At 46.0% G+C, this 23,931-nt stretch overlaps 1 protein-coding gene across 3 annotated transcripts in view; it reads left to right on the top strand.

Moving 5' to 3' along the window:
* The window catches only part of MAPK9 (mitogen-activated protein kinase 9), a 41,917-nt gene that overhangs the window by 3,230 nt on the left and 14,756 nt on the right, over positions 1-23,931 (top strand). For 2 of the 3 annotated variants that reach the window (XM_024551237.4, XM_024551235.4), the window contains exons 2-5: positions 6,812-6,980; positions 14,172-14,301; positions 16,220-16,278; positions 18,757-18,895. In XM_024551237.4, the coding sequence (XP_024407005.1) occupies positions 6,859-6,980; positions 14,172-14,301; positions 16,220-16,278; positions 18,757-18,895 (450 nt within the window). In that variant the 5' untranslated portion in view covers positions 6,812-6,858. Of the gene's footprint in view, positions 1-6,811; positions 6,981-7,375; positions 7,595-14,171; positions 14,302-16,219; positions 16,279-18,756; positions 18,896-23,931 lie in introns of those variants that run through there. The other variant, XM_045188274.3, reaches the window with a different exon arrangement.

Here is a 23,931-nt window from a genome sequence, read left to right as displayed (position 1 = left end):
CTGTGTGGAGATTTGTGTAACCACACCACAGTCAGCACACACAACTACTTCCTCACCCACGGGTCTCCCTTGGGCTGCCCCTTTGTAACCACACCACCCTCTTCCCCGCCTTCCTCACCCTCACCCCCGGCAACTGCTAATCTGTCCTACAGCTCTACTTTTGTCACTTCAAGAATGCTGTATAAATGGAATTACACAGTGTGGGTCTTGTGTGATTGGATTTTTTCACTAAGTATAGCCCTTAAGATCCATCCAAGTGGTTGCGTCCTTCAGAAGTTTGCAACAACGGCTAACCGTTCAGCCATTGACAGACGTCTGGATGCTGTCCAGTCTGAGCTATCACAGATATGGCTGCTGTGAGCATTTGTGCGCAAGTTTTCGTGTGGACAGATCTGTCTTTCTAAATGGTGTGTGGAGTGGCTTGGAGGTAGGGGGACTGGACCCTGGGAGAGCTCTTCGGCTATTGCTGTGTCCAGGGGTTGGTGAGAAGGCCTCCCTGAGAACACTGGAAGTCAGACTGGAGGCGGGGAGAGCGGACAGGAGAGGGGGCCTGCGAGGGGCCAGTGGGGAGGAACCCTCCCTGGATTCTTGGATTGCAACCGTGGGTGATGTGATAACCAAATACAGGTGTTCTTCATTGTAGTATGTACTGTTGCTTACAAGCCCATGTTCTGAAGGATGGCCCAGAGCTGCTATAAGTTCTTGATTATCAAAGAAAGATTAAGTTGTGCTATGATATATTTTTTAAAGATTTTATTTATTTTTAGAGCGAGAGAAAGGGAGAGAGAAAGAGAAGGAAAGAAACATCAATGTGTGGTTGCTTCTCTCGCACCCCCAACTGGGGACCTGGCCCAAAACCCAGGCAGTGTCCTGACTGGGAATCGAACTGGTAACCCGTTGGTTTGCAGGATGACACTCAACCACTGAGCCACACCAGCCAGGGCGCTATGATATTTTTAATAAAAATTAAAGTAGGGCCCTGGCCTGTGTGGCTTAGTGGTTGAATGCCGGCCTGCGAATCAAAGGGTTGCCTGTTTGATTCCCAGTCAGGGCACATGCCTGGATTGCAGGCCAGGTCCCCAGTAGGGGGCACACAAGAGGCAACCACACATTGATGTTTCTCTCCCTCCCTTCCCCTCTCTAAAAAATAAATAAAAATCTTTAAAAAAAAAAAAAGAATTAAAGTAGGAAAAATGAACAATTTGATTAAAATTTTAGCAAGTATTGAAACAGGGTTATTGAGGAAATTTGTTTTAATCACAGCAGTTAGTTTAAATATTGCCTGTCCTGGGTGTTCTGAAGGCTTAGTGTGACGAGAGGTTTAACTGAGCCTGAGTGACCGAGTTATCTTCGGCAGAAGGACAAGTGGAGTGAAGCCAACAGGACGAAAGGTGACAGCCTGCGTTTCTCTGGCCTGGTTCAGCCCGGTCCCCGGACACATCGCTTTCCTTTCTCACTACCAGTGGAGGTGTCGGAGCAGAGTACCGGACAGAGCACCTGAGCTCCCACCCAGGCCGTGTCCGCACCTGCAGAGTGGGGGGTAGTGCTGCGCACCTCAGCGCTGTGCGGGGAGCACTTCGTCCGCCGGCCAGGAGCCTGCCCACCCTCCTGCCTCCAGTCTCACCTGGCCCCGCCCCTCCTCCCCGTGGAGGCTGGCGCGGCCACTCTGCAGCTTTTCATTTATAAGTGTCTGTTCAATTAGTTTTCTTTCTGTGAAGTATGTGTATGGCTACAAACAAAACAAAACAAAACAAAAAAACCCCAGGAAGTTATAATGGGAAGAGTGAGAATCTCGTCCCCACTGTGTCTGTGCACTTGCTTGCACGTCGTGTTGTGTGTGTGTGTGTGTGCGCGCACACACACGTGTATCTCTCCATGGACTGACACTTACTTTGTGCGCTCTCCTTTAATTTACCTCATTTCTTTTATGTCTTTTAGACATCGTTTCTTACCAGTACCTGAATTTCCTCCATGGTTTTTAATGGCTTTATTTTACTTTTATGCCATAATTTGTTCAGGCTTTCCAAGTGTACATACTAGGCTATTTCTAATATTTTGCCTGATATAAGAAGTGCTACAAACATCCTTGCACAAACATCTTTGCATATTTGTACACATATTTGTTGAATACCTGTGTACAATTGTAGTTGCCAGGTTAAAAGTCATGTGCACTTGAAAGTTTCACTAGATATTACCTATTTTCCTTCCAAAAAATCTTTTACCAACGTATACTTCTCACTGGCATGGATAAAAGTATCAGCATCCTCATACCTGGGTTGACACTGTGAACAAACTTGCTTTCAGGTCTTGCCTCCTCCAGGAGGCCTTCCTGTACCTCCACCTCTCACCCACATGCTCCATCCCCTTGTTCACACCACCCCACTGGGCTCCTGTCCCTGCTTACCCCGTTGGTAGTTTGAGGGAAGGGACTGTCTGGTTGGTGCTCACTCCCAACAGCCCCCACCTCTTGCTCAGCACACAAGAGGCCCTTGGGAAATGTTTGTTGAAAGAACTCAGTGAGTGATAGATAGCATGTTCTGCAAATGATAGAGCAATTTTTTTAATTTTTAAAAAGTAACCAGAGATTTAATATTATGTTTATAATACCTAAATTGCTTATACTCAGAAGAATATTAGAGCTGGAGAGATTTTTTTTTTTTTTAAGTATTTCTTACTCTGGGTTCTAAGCAGGTAGGAATGTTCCTCCCCACCAGTATTTATTTATAGACTGGGTAGAGTTCACTCCTTCATTTGGAGGGGATTCTACAAGAGTCCCCAGTCTTAGAGAAATAGAGATTTGGGGTGAGAGTATGTCATTCAACAAGCATTCAGGAGGCAGCATGGGAGGGGGGAAGGCCATGGGCGGGAGCCAGAGCCTTCAGCAAAGGCCATGCGGCTCCTTCCCTCCGGGTGTCCACTCACCACACTCAGGTCCAGAGAGGCCCAGGAGCAGGATGTGTCCCCAAGAGCTTTGTCAGTGGGTCATCGGTGGGCCTTGGATATTTCCTTAAGCTTATCAAGCGATAAACCAAGCAATGCTGTAGGAGAGGGAAGACAGGGCCTCCCTGCTTTTGAGGCGCTCCTGGCCTGGGGGGCCCCAGGTCCCACTGCGGAGAGTGAGGTGAAGAACCAGCACCCGCCGGGGAGGGTCGTGGAAGCAGCTTCAGTGTGTTGTAACATGGTTGCACGTGCAATTCTTATACTTTGCAATTTGTGAACTTTTCTAAAACCCTGTTGATATTCATTTTGTTGAAATATAATCGCAGCAGAGTTAATTTCATTACTGACTAAATTACACGTTTTCTGGGGTCATCTGGAGGTTCTTTGCCTTGTGCTCACGAGGCCCGAGCTTGACAGAGAAGATGGCTCTGACGGGTCTTCTCTTAGGTGCTTTCTTCCTGTCTAATAAGGACATCTTATTTTCATTTTGAAATTATTTTAAATCTTGAGATGAAATTACATTAATAATTCTTGAACCTAATGATGTGATGCATTCCCAAACTCAGAAAAGCTAACCTAATGTTGTCCCAGTCAGACTATAGGTTACAGCAGCTACAGCAGAGAGAGTCCCCCCACTTGCTCAGCAAGGTTGGGATTAATCTGTGCCAGTCCCAGTGTGGGCAGGTGGACCAGAAGGGGGGACATCTCTATGCCACCAGATTGTTTGGAGCACTGGCCTCATTTTCTCTCCCCAGCTTCTTTCCCCCACTACTCAAGTGACTTGTCATGCTCAGATGCATCTCCAGCTCTCTGCACACGCTATTGTCCTTCCCGCACCCCAAACCTTCTCGACGCTCCTGGGTTTAGGGCTGTTCTGGCCTCGTGTCTCTTTCTGAGTGTGCCCACAGTGTGCAGTCTCTGTGAGCTCACTGAGGACAGGCGCACCGGCTGCCCTGGCACAGGACCTTGCCCACAGAGGACTTGCTTTATGAATGACCAGCTTTGCTGATGTCTTACAGTACGACAGGGAGATAGCAGGTCCAAGGGCTGCCTGCCTCTTTGCCACGTCTGTCTCTGACCCTTTGTTTTGTACCCAACTAGCTCAGCCGAGCAGTTCACCAGGTCTGAACAGTCAGCTCGAGCCCTGTGCCTCCACTGTCTGCCTCTGGGAAAACAGTCCAGGGCAGATGCCACCTCCTCGAGGAAGCTTTCCTTGTCTTCCACACTTCCTCCTGTGGGTAGAGCCTCTTGACTTGGTTACGTTTTGCTCATGGCTCTCGCCTCATTGTAACTTGTATTACAGTATGGATAACGGATGCACTGCTCACCCCCCACCCCCCGGTTGTGAGCTGCCTGCTGCTTCAAGACTGGTTCCTAGCTGCTGCTGTGCATGTCCTGCATGACTTGTTGCGAAAGGCACCCCATGAATGTTGAGCAGGGTTGTATATAAATAAATTAATCTTTAGAAGAGGATATTCTTTCAAGATGCCAGGAAAACGGAGCAACATTGTGAGAATCATCAGATGCTCTGTTAAGGGTTAGATCAACAAAAGTCTGTTGAATGCCCTGTTGTCCTCCTGTCCTGTGAGTGTGGGAAGCCTGGGTGAGCCAGACAGGCCTGCCCCCGCCCTCCTGGAGCATGGGGGCCCTCCCCGCAGCAGAGTGACTTAGTCTGCTGTGGTGTCGTGAGCGGTGTGAGGGCCCATCGCATCGTGTGCAGGGTTGGCCTCCCCGAGGTGCGCCTGGCGGGGTGCGAGGCTCTCAGTTGCAGAGGCTGGTGGCACTGACAGCCGTGCCTGAGCCACTCCCTGAGAACAGTAAGAACATGACGCAGTGGTCAGTTGGAGAGACTTTTCATTTGATTCAAATTCCTTGTTTAGACTTGTCATTAGCCAACTTATTTTCATGTTTGATGGAAATCCTAGACATCATTGTGTTGAAATCCTAGGCATCACTCTAAATCATAAATCACTCCGTGGGTAGACATTAAATATGAGATCAAATGGCAAACAGGCAGGAATTCCCTGGTGGTACAGAATAAAATTTAAATTCTGTGATTTTAAACAGTATAGAATGTTCAACTATATGATTTAATTGTTGGCCTTTTTTAAAAAGTGGACGAACTTAAATGGCTTCCTGGCATTTTAGTAAACATCACCAAACAAGAGCCAGGGAGCTGCAAAAATAAGAGCAGCGACCTCACGATTTCTGCATAGTCATGTGGGCTCCTGCAGGGCGGGTGTCTCAGCCTCTCGGCCCGGCCCAAAGTCTGGGAAGGCTGCTCTCAAGCTGCCGGGTTATACTCAGGCCGCATGAGCAAGTATCATGGCATCCATGTTACTGGTCACCCTCCAGTGATGTGGGTGCAGGGGCATGGGCATCTCCCTGACCCCAGGGAGGAGCACGCCTGTGAGCAGACGCGGCATCCCTGCGTCCCCAGGCCCCTGACGGCCCGCTGTTCTTCAGCTTCCCCCTTTTCCATCACCCTGATGCAGGACTTGCTTTCTGGTTCATCACTTTAACCTGCATTTATGGGCTTCATAGAAGCCTGGTCCGTTTGCTTTTCTGCAGGAATTGCAGGCGTGTTAATTTGAAACACTGCCTCTGCTCTGGGTGAGACAGCTTCTTGTAAGCTGGTCCCACAGGAAGCAAGCTGATGAGAACCACATAGTGACGTACGAGGCCTGTCCAGGAAGTTTCCATCCATGTAGTATGAAAACTAGAGACATTTTCTGAAGAAGCTACGAGAAACAAGAAACATCGTACATAGCACAGTGACGCCTCAGTCCCCTTCAGAGTAGGCACCTTGAGACCTCACACAGTTCTCCCAATTGCCATCAGCTGCCCCGTCGTGTTTTCCTCAATCTCATCAACAATCTGAAATCTCTTCCCTTTCAAAGGTGATTTTAGTTTTGGGAAAAGCCAGAAGTTGCAGGGCGCCAAATCTGGGCCGTAGGTGAGCTAAGTCACCTGGGTGATTTTACATTTCGCCAAAAAACTCTGCACAAGATGGGATGCATGAGCAGGCATATTGTCGTGAGAAAGCTGCCAATGACCAGGTGTCCATAGCTGCGGCCTTCTGAAACTGCTGTCTGAATACTTTCTGTGGAGGGGTGTTCAAGTTTAATGCCAAATGTGATGCAGATTTGTTGCTCTGTTCGCTCAGTCATTTTGAATGTGACGGTCACACAGACATGGTCACTCAGTGGTGTCTACCGCCCCCACGGACTAGTGCAGTGAAGTCATCACTGTTCACACATGCGCATTCCAGTCCACTCTCCTTGGCTGCCAGGTTACATTGATGTTGCACTAAGTGTATTAACAATGGTTGGGCTTTCTCTGGACAGACCTCGTAGTCTATTCGTGGCTAGAACAAAAATGTGCATTTTCACCCTGACTAGTGTAGCTCAGTGGATTGAGCATGGGCCTGTGAACCAAAGCCTTGCCAGTTCAATTCCCAGTCAGGGCACATGCCTGGGTTGCGTGCCAGGCCCCCAGTAGGGGGTGCACAAGAGGCAACCACACATTGATGTTTCTCTCCTTCCCTTTCCCTGCTCTCTAAAAATAAATAAATAAAATCTTTTCAAAAAAGTGCAATTTCTTTTCTCCAAAGGGGGTTATTTTCTAATCCAGTTTCATAAAGTGTGGTCATGCAGGGCCTCAAATTTTCTCCGTTTCATAATTGCCCTGCACTAGGGAAATGTCTCTTTTTTGAGTTTTTCGTGTGTTGCTTAAGTTCAGAACTTGGTCCAACCGAGTTTTTGAACTTACAGCCAAATTGTTTTATATGCCAATACATTTGAAATACTCTTAAGCTAGCTACATGTCTGAGTTCAGGAAGAATGCATATTCATCCTGTTTTTCTTTTAAGGAATCTGACGACTGCACAGCCTTTGGAGCACCGCGTGACACTACACCATGAGTGACAGCCAGTGTGACAGTCAGTTTTACAGTGTGCAGGTGGCGGACTCGACTTTCACTGTGCTCCAGCGTTACCAGCAGTTGAAGCCCATTGGCTCTGGGGCCCAGGGGATTGTCTGGTAAGCGCCGTCTGTTTCAGCAGTGCGCCTCGAGTAGTTTTTGTGTAGGATGAAGTGAAACTAAGTCATCAGGAATTAGAAATGCTGCTGTGAGAGTCCTCGTTTCTAGGTTTATGAGGCTGATGGGGTCAACCTCTTGCTCTAGTGACGTGTAGTCAGATTGCAGGGCACAGACCCAAGTTCTTAGAATGCTGCATACATTAAATAGGTAGCAGTTTTTCTTTGTTTCTTTTCTTTTCGTTTTTTTTTTCTTTTCCATTCCCCCTGCCATTATGATATTAGAGTACTAGGTATGACAGTGAGTTGTAACAGAAATTTGGAGTTTTATTCATTTCTTCATCCTGGCCACCTCTCCCCTCCCCCTTTTATCCCCAATCACTCCTATTCATTTCTAGGCGCCGTCACTGCAGGGCCTGGCCCTTCATTGGCAGGATGAGGCCAGTCAGTGTCATTATCACCCATGGATTAACCAGGAAGGGATGCTGTGTGAGGGGTTGGGCTGGCCGTCTCTTCCTTGGTGTCTCCAGGACGTCAGAACACTTGGTCTGACCCTGAACCTTAGTCTCTTGCATGGTAAGACAGTCAGCCGCGGCGACATCACTGGCCAGCTAAAGGTAAAGTTTTTCACCTGTTTTCTAGATTACCGTTATCAGCACTTCCCACACTTCTTATCCCTTAGTTTTCTGTGCAAAATGTTTTTTTCTTTTTTTGGTCAATAAAAACAAAATTGTTTTTGCATCTAAAAGAAACTCTGATGAAGCTAAACACCCAGTGTTTATAGCTGGTAGCAGGGGGTTCAAGGTGAAAGAGAACTCTTGGATATTGTGGTAGAGGTTTGTTTTCCTTAGAGACCTTGGGTTTAGAGACTCTTCACCAGCATTTGTAACTGAGCCTCTGTTGCAGTGACAAGTGGTCAGGGAAGTGGGCTGTTTTCTTCGGCCCAGGCCGCTGGAGGCCTGCGAGCTAAGAGGAGATGGTAGCCCAGAGCTCCCCGGGCAAACTGATGCGGGAGAAAGGCGGTTTGCGAGGAATGCCCAGCCTGTGTCTAAAATAGTCGTGATCTGAACTTCCGAGTGGCAACACGCTATCCTGGCACTTAAACCCGGTGTGCCCAGGGAGGCTGTGCAGTCAATGGGTGGCTCCTGTTAGGACATTTTGATGTTAATAAAAAGTTCCAGACGATAAAACATTCTTTCGATTTTAAATCCATCTCGTATTTGGAATTGCATGGTAATTTTACACAGGTAATTCTGCAAGGCTGACATCAAGGACACCTAATGTCATACCTACATTGAGAGGCTGACTACAAGTTCATCATTAATTGTGAAACAGAAGGCTCTATGAAGGATAGGCAGTTAAAATTGATGACTTCATTACACATGACTTCAGTAACAATAAAATCACACGCTACTTTATAAAATGCTGGTTTGCGGATTGGTTTTGATTTTCAGTTTGTGTATGCTACTTCTAGGCGCTGTCTCTTTTTTAAAGAATGTTTCTTTTTTAAAGAATGTTTAATGAAATGTTATTTCATTTTAAAGATACAAAGAATTTATTTTTTAAAGAATGTTTAATACTGAAATTATGAATGTTCATTATGGATGTATATTTCTCATTTCAAAGTTCTAATTTTGAAATAAAACTTCCTAATATGCCATTATAAACTGTAACTCCTCTGGTAAAAGCAGTGGTAGAATTATAGGGTGGGAAGATATGAATTTATTTAAAAATTTAAAAGCTGAGAGTACAGAAACAAACCCATACACCTATGGCTTGATTTTCCAAAAGGGTCCTGAGATTATTAGTGGGAAGAGAACCGTCTCTTCAAGCCTCGTGCTGGGACAACTGCATGTCACATGCAGGAGAGTGGGGCTGGACTCGTGTCTCACATCGTGGATAAAGTTAACTCAAAATGGGCCAGCAACCTGAGTATACGAGCTAAACCCATAAAACTCTTAGAAGAAAACAGAGGGGGGAAACTTCATGACTTTGGATCCTTAGAAATGGCACCAAAAGCATGAGCAATAAAAGAAAAACATGGGACCTCATCGAAGTGGGCATCAAAGGACACATCCAATTGGGACTTCATCAAAGGGCATCGAGAGAATAAGAAAACCATCTACAGAATAGGAGAATATTCACAAATAGGATATCTCATGAGAGTCCCGTATCAGAATACATAAAGAACTTTTACAACTCAACAACAAAAAGAAAAACACAATTAAAAAAAAAAAGGCAAAGGCTTTGAATAGGCCTTTTCCCAAAGAAGATACACAAGTGACCAATAAACACATGAAAAGGCGTTTAGCCCCCTGCAGGGTGCAGATCAGAACCACGGTGGGGAACCGCTTCACACCGCTCGGGTGGTCATCCGTAATCAAAACCCAAAATTACAAATGGTGGCAGAGATGTGAAGAAATTAGCCCTGCACATCGCTGGTGGGGATGCAAACTGGTGCAGCCACTTGTGGGAAACATTCCTAAAATCTCAAGTTGTTCAAAATAATAAAGAGTTTTTATTTTAGGCAACAGTTCCATGAAGTGTTGAACTTAAAAAAAAGTGTTTAATCTTAGACCTGGCCACACTCAGAAGTGACCGTTAAAACCTTAATATGAAATGGTTGTTACAGCTCTTCCTTCTTTTTGCTGCTGCTTGTTCTGTGTAGGCAGGAGTGTGGTCCTGGGCTCACCCCGATTCCGCTTCTGGGTGTGAACGTAAGTGGGGATGATGTCTAGCACACAGCATCTGTGACAGAGAACACGTGTGGGGCGGGGCTAGAGAGTCTTCCCCGGAGAACCCTCTGCATCTGTGAGTTGGGAGCTTCAGCTCTGAACCCAGCCCTGAGCCTCACAGCAGGAGTTTTTGGTGACCTTGGCAAATCACATGTCCTTATGGGCTGTAATGGTTTTGCCTCTAAGATGAGTGGTTTGGAACTTCTCGTGTAAGACGGTGGATCGCACATTAAACAAAGAGGACAGTGATCAGTGGAGGAGAACTTTTAACGAGTTTCTGAAATAGGAGATGTGATTGGAAACTTGATGTAGATGAAGCAGACCAGAGGAAGTGAGCAGAAGTAGATGAGACATTTGCAGCAAGGAAGAGGACCTGTCTGCAGTAGAGCCCCGAAGACACTGTGGGCACAGAGATGACAGACACAGAAAACGAAGATGGAGTGGTGGCCAGAGATACTGTGTCCGAGAAACAGCTGTGACCATCGGCTCCCTACGTGCTGACCCCACCCCTCCTTAGCCTTTGCCCCTGGAGAGTGTGTAGGTGAGTGAGGGGTTATTAGGCCAGGATTTGTGGGACGACAGAAGCCTAAAGAGGGGGCCTCAGGATTTGGGGCTGTCTTTCCCTGGAGAGCATTTGAAAGTTCAGTAGTGGGCAATGAGAGTGAGTAGTACTTTCGCAGCCTGTGCAGCCTGGGACAGGATTCGAGTGTAGGGTCCTCTACGGGGGCCTAGTGAACTTCCTTTGCTTTGAATAGGTACCAGTAAACGGCTGCTTCCTAGAAGTAAGATGAGCCAGAAAGAGGCCCTTGCAGGTATTGCCCCTCAGCTTCAAATCATCTCATTGGCTGAACTCGAACTTGAGGTGAACTCTCAAGGGCTCTCGGGTAACTGTAAAATATATAGTAATTGAAAACCAAGTTAATGGATGGGTTTAACAGCATGGCATATTAGATGCAACTGAAGAGAGAATTAGTGTCTGAAAGATAGGTTAGAGAAAATACCTAGAAAGAGGCCTGGAGAGATAAAAGGCCAAAAAATACAGAAGAGAAGATATATTAGTTTTCTGTTGCTACATAACAAATTACCACAATCTTGTGGTTTAAAACAACACCCATTTATGATCTCATAGCTGTAGAGATCAGAGATCTGAGTGGGCATGCCCAGGTTCTCTGCTCAGCATCGCACAGGCTGGGATCAGGATGCCACCTGGTCTGGGCTGTAATCGGGAGGCCCTGGGAAGACTCTGCGTCTAGGCGCTTTCAGGTTATCAGCAGAACCCAGGTCCTTGCAGCTGTAAGTCTGAGATCCCCATTCCCTTGCTGTCTGCCAGCCAGGGGCCACTCTTCTCCTAGAGGCTTCTGACCCCATCTCCCTTTTGTTAAGTTAATGTGTGTGTTTAGCTTCCTTTCAAGTCACAGGGTCAATATACAATAATGGTGATACTGCTACTACTACTAATAATATGCCTAGAAATTGGTAGAACAAACCACTTTAGAAAATAATTTAGTGCTGCCTACTACAATAAAAGATATACAATCCCACTGTTAGCTGTCCACACATCAGAGTGCGTGCATCGGGGACCCAGGGCGGTGTAAGAGAACGTCTGTGACTGTGCGTGCATCGGGGACCCAGGGCGGTGTAAGAGACCATCTGTGACCGTGCGTGCATCGGGGACCCAGGGCGGTGTAAGAGAACGTCTGTGACCGCGTCTTCTGAAATTGCTTGCAAACCAAGAACAACCACCTTGTGTCATAGTCATGCAAATGAGCATCGGAGCAAGGACACAGAGGAATTACAGCCCTGCAAACCAGCAGTGGGTGAGTCCCACAGGCATAGTGTTGAGCCAAAGAAGTCAAACACCCATGGTTTCAAAATCCAGGCAGAAATAAACTGTGGGGTGGGGCTTAAAGATGCACGTTTAGCTGGTAAAAGCAAGGAAGTGGTTGTCATAAAAGTCAGAAGCAGTGGGGGCACGGGAGGGACAGTGATTAGCAGGGCGTGTGGGAAGCTTTGGAGGTGCTGACACAGCATGCTCTTTGGGGAAGTCTGAGCTGAGGGACAGATGAGGAGACAAAAGAGTGACTGTCGGGCGGGCATCAGCCTTGTCTGCAGTAGCGCTCAGCGTTGGAAGTCACTAGCGCTCTGAGGCACCATTGGATTTGGACTTAGAAGACAAACTCTGTGTCAAGGTTGCAGGCGGAGGAAGATCAGCCCTCTCCCACGCACTTTTTCTGAGAATATTCCTTGAGGGTGGACTCCGAGAAAGAGAGTGCCAGAACAGTAACAGCAGAAACAGCGGAGGCCGGTGAAAAGACGTCCCGGGTGACGGCCATGGGAGAAACTCCAAGGACATGTCTTCGGAAAGACTGCAGCAGATTCCAAGCAATAGGTGATGTGAGCAAGAGGGGAGAAAGTACCAGGGATAGGCCTAAATCGCTGTATTAATATTTTTTTTCTTTTCATAAGGGGAAAATGTTTACTAGAAACTTACAGTGGAAAAGGTAGAAAAAATCATGGTCTGAGTATAAAACTAATTTAAAGAACACAATGTTTGAGCAATTGATGGAATGTAGGAAAAGAGACTCCATTTGACCTTGACACTGGAAAGAATCTCCTCTCTCATGAACTGCAGCAAGAGTCATGTGATCTTTAGGAAATGACATGTAATCCCAGTTCTGTAATCAGTACTGTTTCCATGCATAAACACATGCATGTACTCTGTGTCTTGGTTTTTAACTTTTAGTCACATCCTAAGTAAAAAACACGGAAGACTTAATTATTGAGAGTTACCAGGCTTGACTGTGGAGACCAGAAGTCCGGAGGAAAGAGAGGAGGGAGCTGAAGGAGAAAGGACATGGGATATAAGTCTCATTTTACACGCTGGGGAGTCAGGAGGGCCCTTTGGAAGTTGATGGAACAGAAGTTTGGGCATGTAATTTAAAGTTACATGGGTAACCAGGGGAGAGGTAAAAATAACACAGGAGCAAAGAGCTGGGATTTGAGGTTTCCAGTAAGTGACTAAATTGTCTGTTTTTATAATGGGGAATGAATAGATAATTTCTAAAGTTGATAGATGAGGAAATAGCAATAGAAGTATATTCTTTGGAATTTAGAAGTGACTCCAAGAAGGTAGTCGCTGCCAGAGTGGGAGCGAGGAGTGGGGAAGTACTTGTCTGCTCAGCTGCTCAGAATTGGTCCATTTGGCTCATTTTGGACAAAAACTGTTGAGACCAAAAAAGATGTCTTTTGTCACATTCCTGACCCTGAGAAATATAGGTACAAATACACATGTAAACAAGTACATTAATTAATGATTTGCTTCACAATACATTTTTCTTCAACGCTTTATAATTTATGTGAATGATGCACTTATACATGGGCATGTGAACTTACATATATGCAAACATGTACACATAATGTGAACTGAACTAGAGGAAAAATGATTCCAGGGTGACATGAAGTTTCTCATCGTCCTTAACCAAATGCTTCAGCCTTCAATTTAAAAGCAGGTTGAATTAAGTTAGGGATGTTTGGCAAAAACACACTATTCAAGAGTTGAGTAAGTGTAAGCCATGTTGTAAACTGAATAGGAGAAAGAAGGAGAAACAGTACTTTAAGTGTTCAGGTTTCCAGGTGGTCTTGAGCAGCTTTCAGCCCCCGATGGGTAGCCAGAAGATAGTAACGTAACTCGAATGGTGCTATTAGAACTCGTTTGAAATTAGAACAAAATGTGCAGTCGGTCCACTCAGTTTTTTCTGTCTAGCTGTCTTTCCTCTTTCTGGAGGAAAATGAACCAGTTTCAACTAGGAACTGGAGACGGTAGAAACACAGGTTCTAGAAGACTCTATTTTTACTATACTAGTATGAGGCAGTTTCTCATAGAATTTTATATGTAGCAATTGCTTACATTAGGGGTTTTGTATCTTGGGGTACCATGAGCTGAGATTTTGGCTTCTGTTTTCTTTTTAGATTCTTTCTGGGAAAAAAAACACTCAATCAAAACTTAAATTTATTGTTTTCTTCCATGAGCTCAACCATTCCCTCCACTGTGATACTCTGAAATGTAGTTTATCCTGTGAGAACCAGGGCTTTGTTCCAATTTACTGGCACATTTAAACGGAAGATTTCATTTCTCAATCAGAGTTACATGCTCTGCATTAGATTACTGGGTTCTGAATACAGTAACCCTCAACGGATAGCGAGCAGCCAGCATGCCCGGGACCGCGGAGCCCTGTCCTAACTGCGGCTGCGCGCCCTGTCTCTGCGGAGCGTCAGTCTGCCCTGCACCCTGCGCCAGCTCCCCTGGCTCTCCACGCCTAGAAGTCCCTGGGTGGAAACACACAGAAAGGCTCTTTTCCTTGTTTGTTACTCATTTAAAAAGATCATACTTTGTACATTTTGCATTGCTGTATTTTCAAAATCATTCTAATGGATGGCTTGTTGTATTTCCTAATTATAGTGCTGCTTTTGATACAGTTCTTGGGATAAATGTTGCCGTCAAGAAACTAAGCCGACCTTTTCAAAATCAAACTCACGCAAAGAGAGCGTATCGTGAACTCGTGCTCCTAAAATGTGTCAATCATAAAAATGTAAGTTTTGTCTGTGTTTCTTCAGTGTACTTGAATGCTGTTAGTGGTGTGATAATCTCATGGGTCACATCGAGTCCAGACCTAGGGTAACCTAGGATAAAAATAACGTTTTAGCCCTGGCTGGTTGAGGCTCAGCAGGTCGAGTACTGGTCTCTGAGCATTCTTTCATAATCTGACCATGTTATGAAGTCCTAAAATGTTAAGTCAGGAAGGGCCTTTGAAGATCCCCCCCCACGTGACCTCTTTTTGTTCCGGTGGGTGATTAAGATTACTCTTAATGTTTTAACGTTTATGCCGGGTCTTTGTGGTGTACCAAACTAAGGTAGGTTCATTCTTTTGAGTCTGTGCTTTCAGTTTGTTTTTAATTTCTTTGAAGCATGCTTTATTTTATTTATTTATTTTTAAAAAATTGTTTTCAGGTCACAAAAATATGGTTATTATTTTTAAAAGTTCAAACAATGTGAACAAGAAAGCAAAACCCCTGACTTCCACCCCCCGCAGATCCCTGTCACTGACACTTGGGCGAGCATCCTTGTGCATGTGTGAGCTCCCCCACACAGGGACAAGACCAGCGCCGTGACTGTGCATCCTGCTTTCCCCCCGTGGAATGCCACTGGGTCTCCTATGCGTTGACGAACATGGACGGGAACCATTTTTTAAATGGCTGCCTGGCACAGATGCACAATAATTTATTTAACCAATCAATCACCTATTTTTGGAGATGCAGGTTGTCTCCAGTTTTTCCCTATTAAACAGTGCTGCAGGGAACATCCTTTCACATGCATCTCTGCACACTCATCCAGCTGAATTTCTTGACCAAGAGTGCCGAGGCCAGGAGTGTGCACACTTCTGATTTTAATACACGCTGACAAATGGACCCCAAGGAAGGCCGTCAGCTCTACGCTTTCGTTACCACATACCGTTTAACAGTCTGACAGATGATGAAAGACATGTTTTATTTGTGTGGTTAAATTTCTTTCCATTTATTTTCATTTCTTGAGAATTTGTTTTCCATGGCCTTTGCCCATTTTTCTCTTGGACCGTTGGCCTCTTCCTTAGGCACTTATAGAAGATCTTTGCGCGGGTCAACCCATCAACCCTCACTTGTTCTTCTCCATTTGACCTTACTTAGGTTGCTTTTGCCCTACTGACTGTATTCTTGATGGGCTGATTAATAGAATCAAATCTCTGAGGTTTCCTGTCGTGCTTCCAAAAGGCTTCTCCATACCAGGATTACAGAAATGTTTATCCACATTTTGTGCTTCATGATTTAGGCTTAAATCTTTGCTCCTTTCCAAGTTTATCTTGGGATAAATAAAGACTGGAGTGTGGACCCAGTTATACCTTCCCTTGGCTAGCCAGCCACCGCAGTTCTGTACACTGAGTGACTTCCCTCTCCCGCGGGCATTTGGAGTGGTTGAGGATGCACGTTTGATGCCCACGCAGCGTCACACTGCCAGCACCAAGGCCTACACTGGGGCCCCTTCTAGAATGCTCTGAGGCATTTCATTTTTCTTCTACCAGAGATGCAAGCTTAGCCTTCATATTTCAAAACTTTTTAGAAATTTTCACATACTTTTTAAATTTTCAGAGTTAGCATATTGCTTTATGTTGTGTTTTTCTGCTCATAATTTCTACTTTATGGTCAGATTTAGAAAGACATGAAGTGTTAGAATTCTTAATAATAAATTAGTAGGGACACACAAAAGTGATTTGATTAAAAGTACATCTCATTTCCAAGGTGAGAATCCCAATCTTCTAACTTTTTTCAAATACCACGTAATAGAATGTTTTTGGTAAAAACAATAACAATAATAATAAATACTGAGCTCTGCTGTAACTTTTTCCATTTTCAATATGTTAAACTTAATTTTAGAGTTTCTGACATTCTGAGGTTTAACTGATTTTCTCTTTTCAGATAATTAGTTTGTTAAATGTGTTTACACCACAAAAAACTCTCGAAGAATTTCAAGACGTGTAAGTATCCTTTTTTTTTTTTTTTCGGTGATGCCCTATGTGTCAAAGACTGAGTATTTAGAAAACTAAGTAGCTGCTTTTTTTACCTATGAAAGTAACTGCTCGTGTTTCCTTTTTTACTTGGGTAATAATACATTTTTAGTGCTATCTTAGCCACTTTTCGCTGTGGAGGAGAACTGTTAGGGAGATGGATAATAATCTTCAACTGTCCGCGCCTGGACGGTTGTCATCTCCTTGGCAGATGAGGGATGACTGGACACAGCTCTTCAGAGCGGACGATAACTATTAACGCCACTAATTTGCTTTACCGAAATGTAAAAACGTTTTTCTCCAGTTCCTCAAAAGCCAGGGATTGTAGGGTTCAGGTGTTTACAACTATTATTTAAAATGGTTAAGTCATCAAATATTGTGCATCTCCAAAATCTGAAATAGAATTATCTTACAATAAAATGAAATATGAATTTATTCTAAGTTTATTGGTGTGTTCAATCATCCAACAAATATTTGATGGCCAGCCCTGTGTTTGCACTCTCTTAGACTTGGCATACTTTAGTAACCAAAACAAGAATAAAATCCCTTTTATTACTTAAGAATCGCTGGTGGTCACCCTCCTTCCTAAAGCGTGCAGGAACGCCAGGGAAGAGAGAGAACCGACGTAAGACGTACGAGACCGAGACGAAGTCATGCACTGGGACTTGGCCTTGCCGTGCCACGGAAGTAGAGCTGGGCCAGGGCGCCCGGAGTGCTGGGGGTTAAGAATCAGATTGGAGATTTAAGCGGGAGGGTTGGGGCTGGGGAAAGACCTCACTGGATTGGAGACGTTTGGAGAAAGCCTTGCAGGAGGTAAGGAGGTTAGTCCTGCAGATACTTAGGGGAAGATGGACTTGAGACAGGAGAGCAGGCAGTGGGAAGGAGCAGAAGTAGGGGCGAGCCTGACGTGTTCTGAGAACAGCAGGCAGCTGGTGTGGCTGGAGCGCAGGGAGCAGAGGAGAGAGGAGGAGAAGGGATGGGGCCAGGCACTGCTGGTCCTCTAGGCCCCTAGAAGGATTTCCTTTTATTCTAAAGCAAGTGAGTAAGACTTTCAGCAGAGGGAGGAGCTTACCTAACTTGCGTTTTTTAAGAATAACTTTGATTTCTGGGTTTTGAGAACCCACCATAAGTTGTAGGGACACAGACGACCAGGTGGGCAGTGATTGCAGCAGTTCAGGTGAGAGGTCATGGTGGCTTCATTTAGACCAGAGGGTACTAATGTGGGTCAAGGGACGAGACTGGATGCTCGTCCAGTGTTCGGAAGGTGGAACCGCAGTGCTTGCTCTTAAGAGAGGGCATGTGGTGGGAGAGCGAGAGGCGCTGGGGAGGGCTTCTGGAGCTTCAGCCCAATCTCCTGATGGATGAAAATGCTCTCAGCCGAGATGCGGAAGGCTGCGGGGAGAGCACATGCGGGGTGCACTCAGGAGCTCAGCTCTGGACATGGCTTCGAGATGTCTGTTGGACTCTCACGTGGAGCTGTGAAGTGGGCCGTTCGATAAACGAGCCTGCAGAGAGGTGTGAGCTGAAGGTATGGATGTGTAGTTGCTGGTCTGTGGATGGTATTTAAAGCCTTGAGACCAGAGGCCAGGGGAGATTGCCAAGACTGGGACAGGCACAGAGGCCGAGCACGGGGCCCCAGCCTGCCACAAGTAAGACGTGGGGGAGGAGAAGGGCGCTGTCAGCCAGGACTGAGCAACGTGGAAGTCACTGGGGGTCTTCAGGAAGGTTTCAGCAGAGGGAGGGACAAGAGCTTGATCAAAGCAAGATCAAGGGAAAACAGGAGGAGAATTGGAAATGGTGAGCACAGACATCTCTTTGGGGAGTTTTGCTTACAAAGGGAATAAAAAAGAGGGGCAGAGTAGCTGCTGGGGAAAGTGAGGTCAAGTGTTTGTGTTTTTTTTTAATTAGTTTATTCCCCAATTACCGATGATATGCAATATCACGTTAGTTTCAGGCATACAACACAGTGATGAGACATTATGTAACTTAGGAAGTTATCCCCTGATGAGTCTAGTGCCCACCTGGCACCATGTTTGTTACAGTTTTATTAACTGTTCCTTCTACATCCCCGGGGATCAAGTTTTCTTAATATGAGAGAAATTACAGCAGGTTTCTATACTGGTAAGAATGATTCCATAGCAAATAGATTTAAGGTGTAGGAGAATTTGGATGTGTGAGATTCAGTTTACTATGGCATAAAAATTGTTCTGTTTTTAACGTGAAAGACATCACATCACTAATTGTGTTTTTCTGAAGAAAACTTCACAAAGTTCCATTGTACATTTGCTTCTTTTCAAGATGCTTTATAAAATGTTTAGAGAAAAGTTATTTTAGCCAGTGCGCTGACTAGGAAGTAAGCTATTACTGTTTCATGAAAATTCTGGTTTAATAGCCATAAAGGAATTTTGGGTGATTTTTATGTGCACATGGCTGGTCTTTTCCCCTCAGGTACTTGGTGATGGAATTAATGGACGCTAACTTATGTCAGGTTATTCACATGGAGTTGGACCACGAGAGAATGTCCTACCTTCTTTACCAGATGCTCTGTGGCATTAAACACCTCCATTCAGCCGGTATCATTCATCGAGTGAGTAGCGATGCCATATTCATTTTATTTTTAAGTCACAATCATTTTGTTGTCAGAATCTTCCAGACACAAAAGAACTTAATATTTTTTAAAAAAATATGTCAGTGTTGGAAAGCCACATAAACTATGGGACTGTGTTGAGTTTCCAAACATTGTTGAGATCAGAAGACATCTGTGTTCACCTGGTGGGCCTGGGCCCGTGTGGGCCACGTTAGGTGCAGGCCAGTGCCAGGTGCTCAGTTTGGTGCTGCAGAAACATAGGACAGAGGACTCCTACATACTCTTTACCCACATTCGCCTATTACTGTTTCTGCTGTATTTGAAATCCCATTTCTAATGAATTGAGGGATTAGTTTTGGGATGGGGGAGATTTAGAGGCCAAGGAGTAAATGATACAGGTGTTAGAGAAATCTTGCATAAATTATGGTCCATGTATCTGTTTCTTCTGTTGAAACATTCTGCCACTCCAGCACCCACCCCGGTGGGCCTCTTGACCGGAGTAGGACCGGGGTTGCATGAGTTGCCTGTACTGTCAGGAAATAACGGTTAAAAACCAGGGAGATACAATGGAATTCTCTAAGCGGGCTGCATGAATTTTTCTTTTTTTTTTTTTTTGACTTGGACTGCTGTATAAGCAGAGCACCACGATAGAAGTTTTGAAACAACTAAAAGGTTGAGTGAGATTAGAGGTGGAAATAATGTACTTTTATTGGAATCGTTTATAGCATTCTCTATTAGTGTACTCATTTTGTTCAGACTCTTCAGATACTCTGTTTCAACATCAAGAAATTGTCATTTCTTGGAACTAAATCTGTATGCGGAGGAAGACAGTGAGATAAAAGCAGGGAAGCCTATCTGTGCAGAGGAAAACAGAGATTTTCAATGGTGTAGTAGATCCATTAGGTGCCAGGAAAGGGTGGTCCCATCACAGCTGCTGAATGGGGGTCTCCGTGGTGACAGAGCCCACCCACTCAGAGAGGGCCCAGCCCTTGACTGAGTCAGGAGCCTCAGGTCTGCGCATTAGGCCAGCAAGTGGGAGGCATCCCTGGTCCTCCCAGGGCCCGTCCAGGCCTGGCAGGCTCACTGATGGGCACTTGGCTCCTGACCAGTGAGCCATTACGTAGAATACGGCCTCTGCTGCCACCAAGTGTTCAGTTAAAATAATACAAATTCTGTTGAGTCTGCATTCAAAATAATACTTTTTTTTAATTAAAAATGAAGATTTCCCAACATACCATGTATTTCTCTTCCTGAAATTTTCATAGACATTTATATAAATTAAGGCATTCTTAATATCTCTTAAGTATATTTTATGTTAAATTCATGCTTTGGAATAAGTGCCCAGATTATTATGTTAAGTCTTATTAATTTTGTAAAGGGGAAGGGTTCGCCTTGTTTCCTCCCCCTCGAGCCCGGAGATTTGTGGGAACGCACCATTATCCAGTGCTGGGACCTGGCAAGAGCTGCAGCCAACGGGGGCCGGTGTTAGGGGATGTGCAGACCCTGCAGCTCGGGCCCGCCGCTGGCCAGAGGGCAGCTGTGGTCCAAAGGTGGTGTACAGAAACCTGAGAAGACCTGAGCAGATGGTTCCGTGGGCCAGCTCTCCGTCCTGCTCACACCCTCTAAAGCCTGCCAGGCTCCCGACCTGCGAAAGTGCCACATGCTCATGTGGGAAAGGCAGACAAAGCCGAAACGCCCTTGTGCCACCTCACCCCTCTTCCAGGTCCTGAGAGGTGAGGAAGTGCGTTTCGCCTTTAGTCTGTTAACCCTCCCCATCCTTGTTTGGGTGCAGTACCAGGCTCTCGGGCTCACACTTTCAGTTTTGCTCGGTAAGATGGCTTTATACTCTGCATAAAATTTTAGTTATTTAAAAATAAATCATAATCCCACCACTTTTTACTTTACATAATTTGGAAAGTTAAAAGAAACGAGTCTTTAAGCACTCCACTGCCGCCTGAAGGTAGCCCGTGCCAGGTGGGGTGCTTCCTTCCTCCCTTCCTACAGATATAGACTTCCTACGCAAGCTGAAACCAACGTATCTATTTATACTTAGGTCCTTCTTAACTTGTATTTCAAAAACGGGTTCATCTTGTACATAATTGTCCTGCAATTTGCTGACTTACCTGGTTGATTTGTTTTTGTTTTAATCAAGGATCAAATGATTCTACAAATGTTTATTTAAAAAAAAAAAAAGCAGAATCCCCAACTCCTCCTTCATTTTTCTCTCTCCCCAGAAGCAAGCTCTTTCACTTCTTTTAGCTGTTGTTTTAGTGTTTATCTCTGTATCTTGAAATAATATGATTTAATCTCTATTTGTTGACTTTTTTTAAAATTTGGAGCTTAAGGTTTCTGGTGTGGTTTTCTTTCACCAACCGTGGCCCTTACTGTCCGGTCCCCCCACCTCCCAGTAGTTACGGTGTAGCTAGGTTTGGATCAGAACTCACGTGGTGGTTTTCCTCGTGGTGACCGGTCAATGCTACTCACAGGCTGCGCCCCTCACCCACGCCCTCCCCGGGCCTCACACCAACGGGCCTGTTGGTCGTGAGTCTGAGTCCCACATCTGGACAGTTGATTTCAGTTTTTCTAGGTGACGAGCCGATGGGAATGAGGAAGGAGCCTATCTCTTCTTGGAAGTCTATCTTTCCCTTCCAGAAAGTTCCCTCAGTGTCTTGCTTCCTGTGTCACCCTGCCCTCCCCAGTACCTACTGCTTGCATCCTGAGGCTGGGGGTCTGTCTGGACTGTCTCCGTGTGGGCCACTCATAGCCCCCTGCTGGCTGCCCAGGGAAGCCACGCTGTATTAGCCCTCCCCACACTCTGTGGGTCAGGCCGCCAAGTTCAGGTGTCGCTTGTATCTTCACATGTGTCCCTGGTTTTCTTGTTTTGGATGGTTTGTAAGCTTTAAAGAGGCACAACTGTTTTTACTCTGCTACCTTGAATCTGCAAGTGTAGTTTGTCCTGGAAAGCCACCCCTGGCTATGTGTGTGGAGAGGACAGGAGCCTGGCCAGTCAGCCGTCCGGGACCGCTTTAACCCCTCCCGACTGTCCCCGTTGTTTGCATTTGATCATCATTTTCCAGCAGATGGCTGTCACGTGTACTGTTCCAACAGGATCAGTACAAGATAGCAGTGTCTGACAGGTGGAAGCCGCAGAAGGTGGTCCCTCGGGCTCTGCGGTGGCTGGCAGCACGGCTCTGGTCACCCTCGTTCATGTGGTCACCCTCTGCTATAGTTCAAGGCCAGGCTGGGTTGCAGGGGCTGCTCAGCAGTAGACATTTCAATTGTTTAAAAAATCAGCCTGCTAAGAAGGCCCCGGCCCAGGCCAGAAGGGTCTGCTTGGGCCCCTCCCACCAGCCCAGGGCATCACTGTGCCTCACAATATCTGAGGTTTTAAAAGAAAGTTTTCGTGAAGTCAAGCATTATTTTATCCTTCAGTTATTTGTATTCCAAATTGCCTATTCTTGCCATATTCTTTGATTTTTCGAAAAAGGGAACTAGAAACGAATTGGGTTGTTTTGTGTTGCCTTACCATGTGATTATCCTCCCTCACAGGGCAGTTGCCAGGTGGGTGTGGGCTGACTCTTCCCTGGCTGAGGAACGGAGGCTGCGGCCAGGGTGGGGTGCTCCCCTGGGACACACGCGGCCCACGTGCAGGGCTCTGGGACCACTAGGGGCTGTGGCGTCTGCAGGGCTCAGTGCGAATTTTCACCGTGTTTCTAAAAAACTGTATAGTTTCTATTTTCCTGAATCAGAAAGCTTAGAAAGAGTATTTCACAGTAATGCCACAGAACTTCAGCTGTTGTCATTTCTAAACAGCTCTTTGCTTATCCCTGCGACACTTCGCAGCTTCACACGCCCATTTGGGGCACATCAGTCGGAAAGTTTTAAGTCAGAGACTGGGCCTAAAACTTCACACCTGAAGTCCCCCAGGCCCTTCTGTGAGGTGTGACTCGCCATTTGACATTGCAGCCATTGCAGCGTTTGACATTGCAGCTACGCATTGGAAAACGCTTGTGAATGGGAGAGGTGTGGCTTGTTCAGAAGTCACAGTCTGTAGGGTGAGTTTGCAGGTTGGTATCCCCAGGCAAAAGTCCAGTCCCTGTGGCCTGAGGCAGGGGCTGGACTGTGTGCCACTCAGCAGACATTCCCCTAGTGACCGGAGGCTCCATCCTGAGAGTGCAGAGCACAGCAGGGCCCCCCTCCCAGAGCCTGCATGTGGGGGTGGGGGAGCACCGGGGGGGGGGGGTGCGTGCGCACACCGGGCATGTGGGTCAGGGCGCGGTGTGGGGCTGGTGGTCATGGAATTGTCCCACCAGAGAGAAAACAGCCATCGTAAGATTCCAGCTTGCGGGAATCCGAGCCCTGTGCTGCCCAGTGTGGTCACCTGAGGCTCCTGAGCACACGGAATGTGGCTATAATTGAAATGATGACATCAGACAAACTCAGAAAGAGCCTGGAGGCTTTGGCGAGAAATGAATGATAGATTTATTCGAGGGTCTTAGAGCGTGCCCACCGGGAACACATAGGCAAAAGCCCAGACGTGTTCTGAAGATAACAGGAAAGTTGAGCTTCTATAGTAGAAAGCGCATTCTTGAGAATACTCAGCCCTGCGTTCTCAGCCCTAGGATTGGCCCAGGGTGGCTGTTAGGCATCAGGGGTTCTAGAAGCTGGGCTCCAGGAGGCCTGGTCACAAACTGTGGTCTGGATAGTGGACGTCGGGTGGCCTGCATACAGGATTCCCTCCGGGTCCTCAGAAGGCTATCCGGAGCTCTCGTGTGTGGGCAGGTGTGCGTCCAGGCAGTGACACAGGACTGGAAAGTTCAAGAAGTTTAAGTTCCCAGGCTACTCAGAACAAGAATTGAGTCTGTCCTCATGCCTCATAATGTTAACAGTTTTAGCAGCTTGGCTAAAGCGACTCCATTTTATACACTCCCCACCCACAGTCTTTCCTCAGTACTGTGAATATATTGGATTAAGTAAAATGTATTATTAGAATCAACTGTTTCTACTCACTCTTTCTATGGTGACTACTGGAAAAT

This window comes from Desmodus rotundus, chromosome 10 (genome assembly GCF_022682495.2).
Source record: "Desmodus rotundus isolate HL8 chromosome 10, HLdesRot8A.1, whole genome shotgun sequence".
NCBI lineage: Eukaryota > Metazoa > Chordata > Mammalia > Chiroptera > Phyllostomidae > Desmodus > Desmodus rotundus.
Note: the sequence above shows the minus strand (reverse complement) of the source record. Positions and strands in the feature narration are given on the sequence as shown.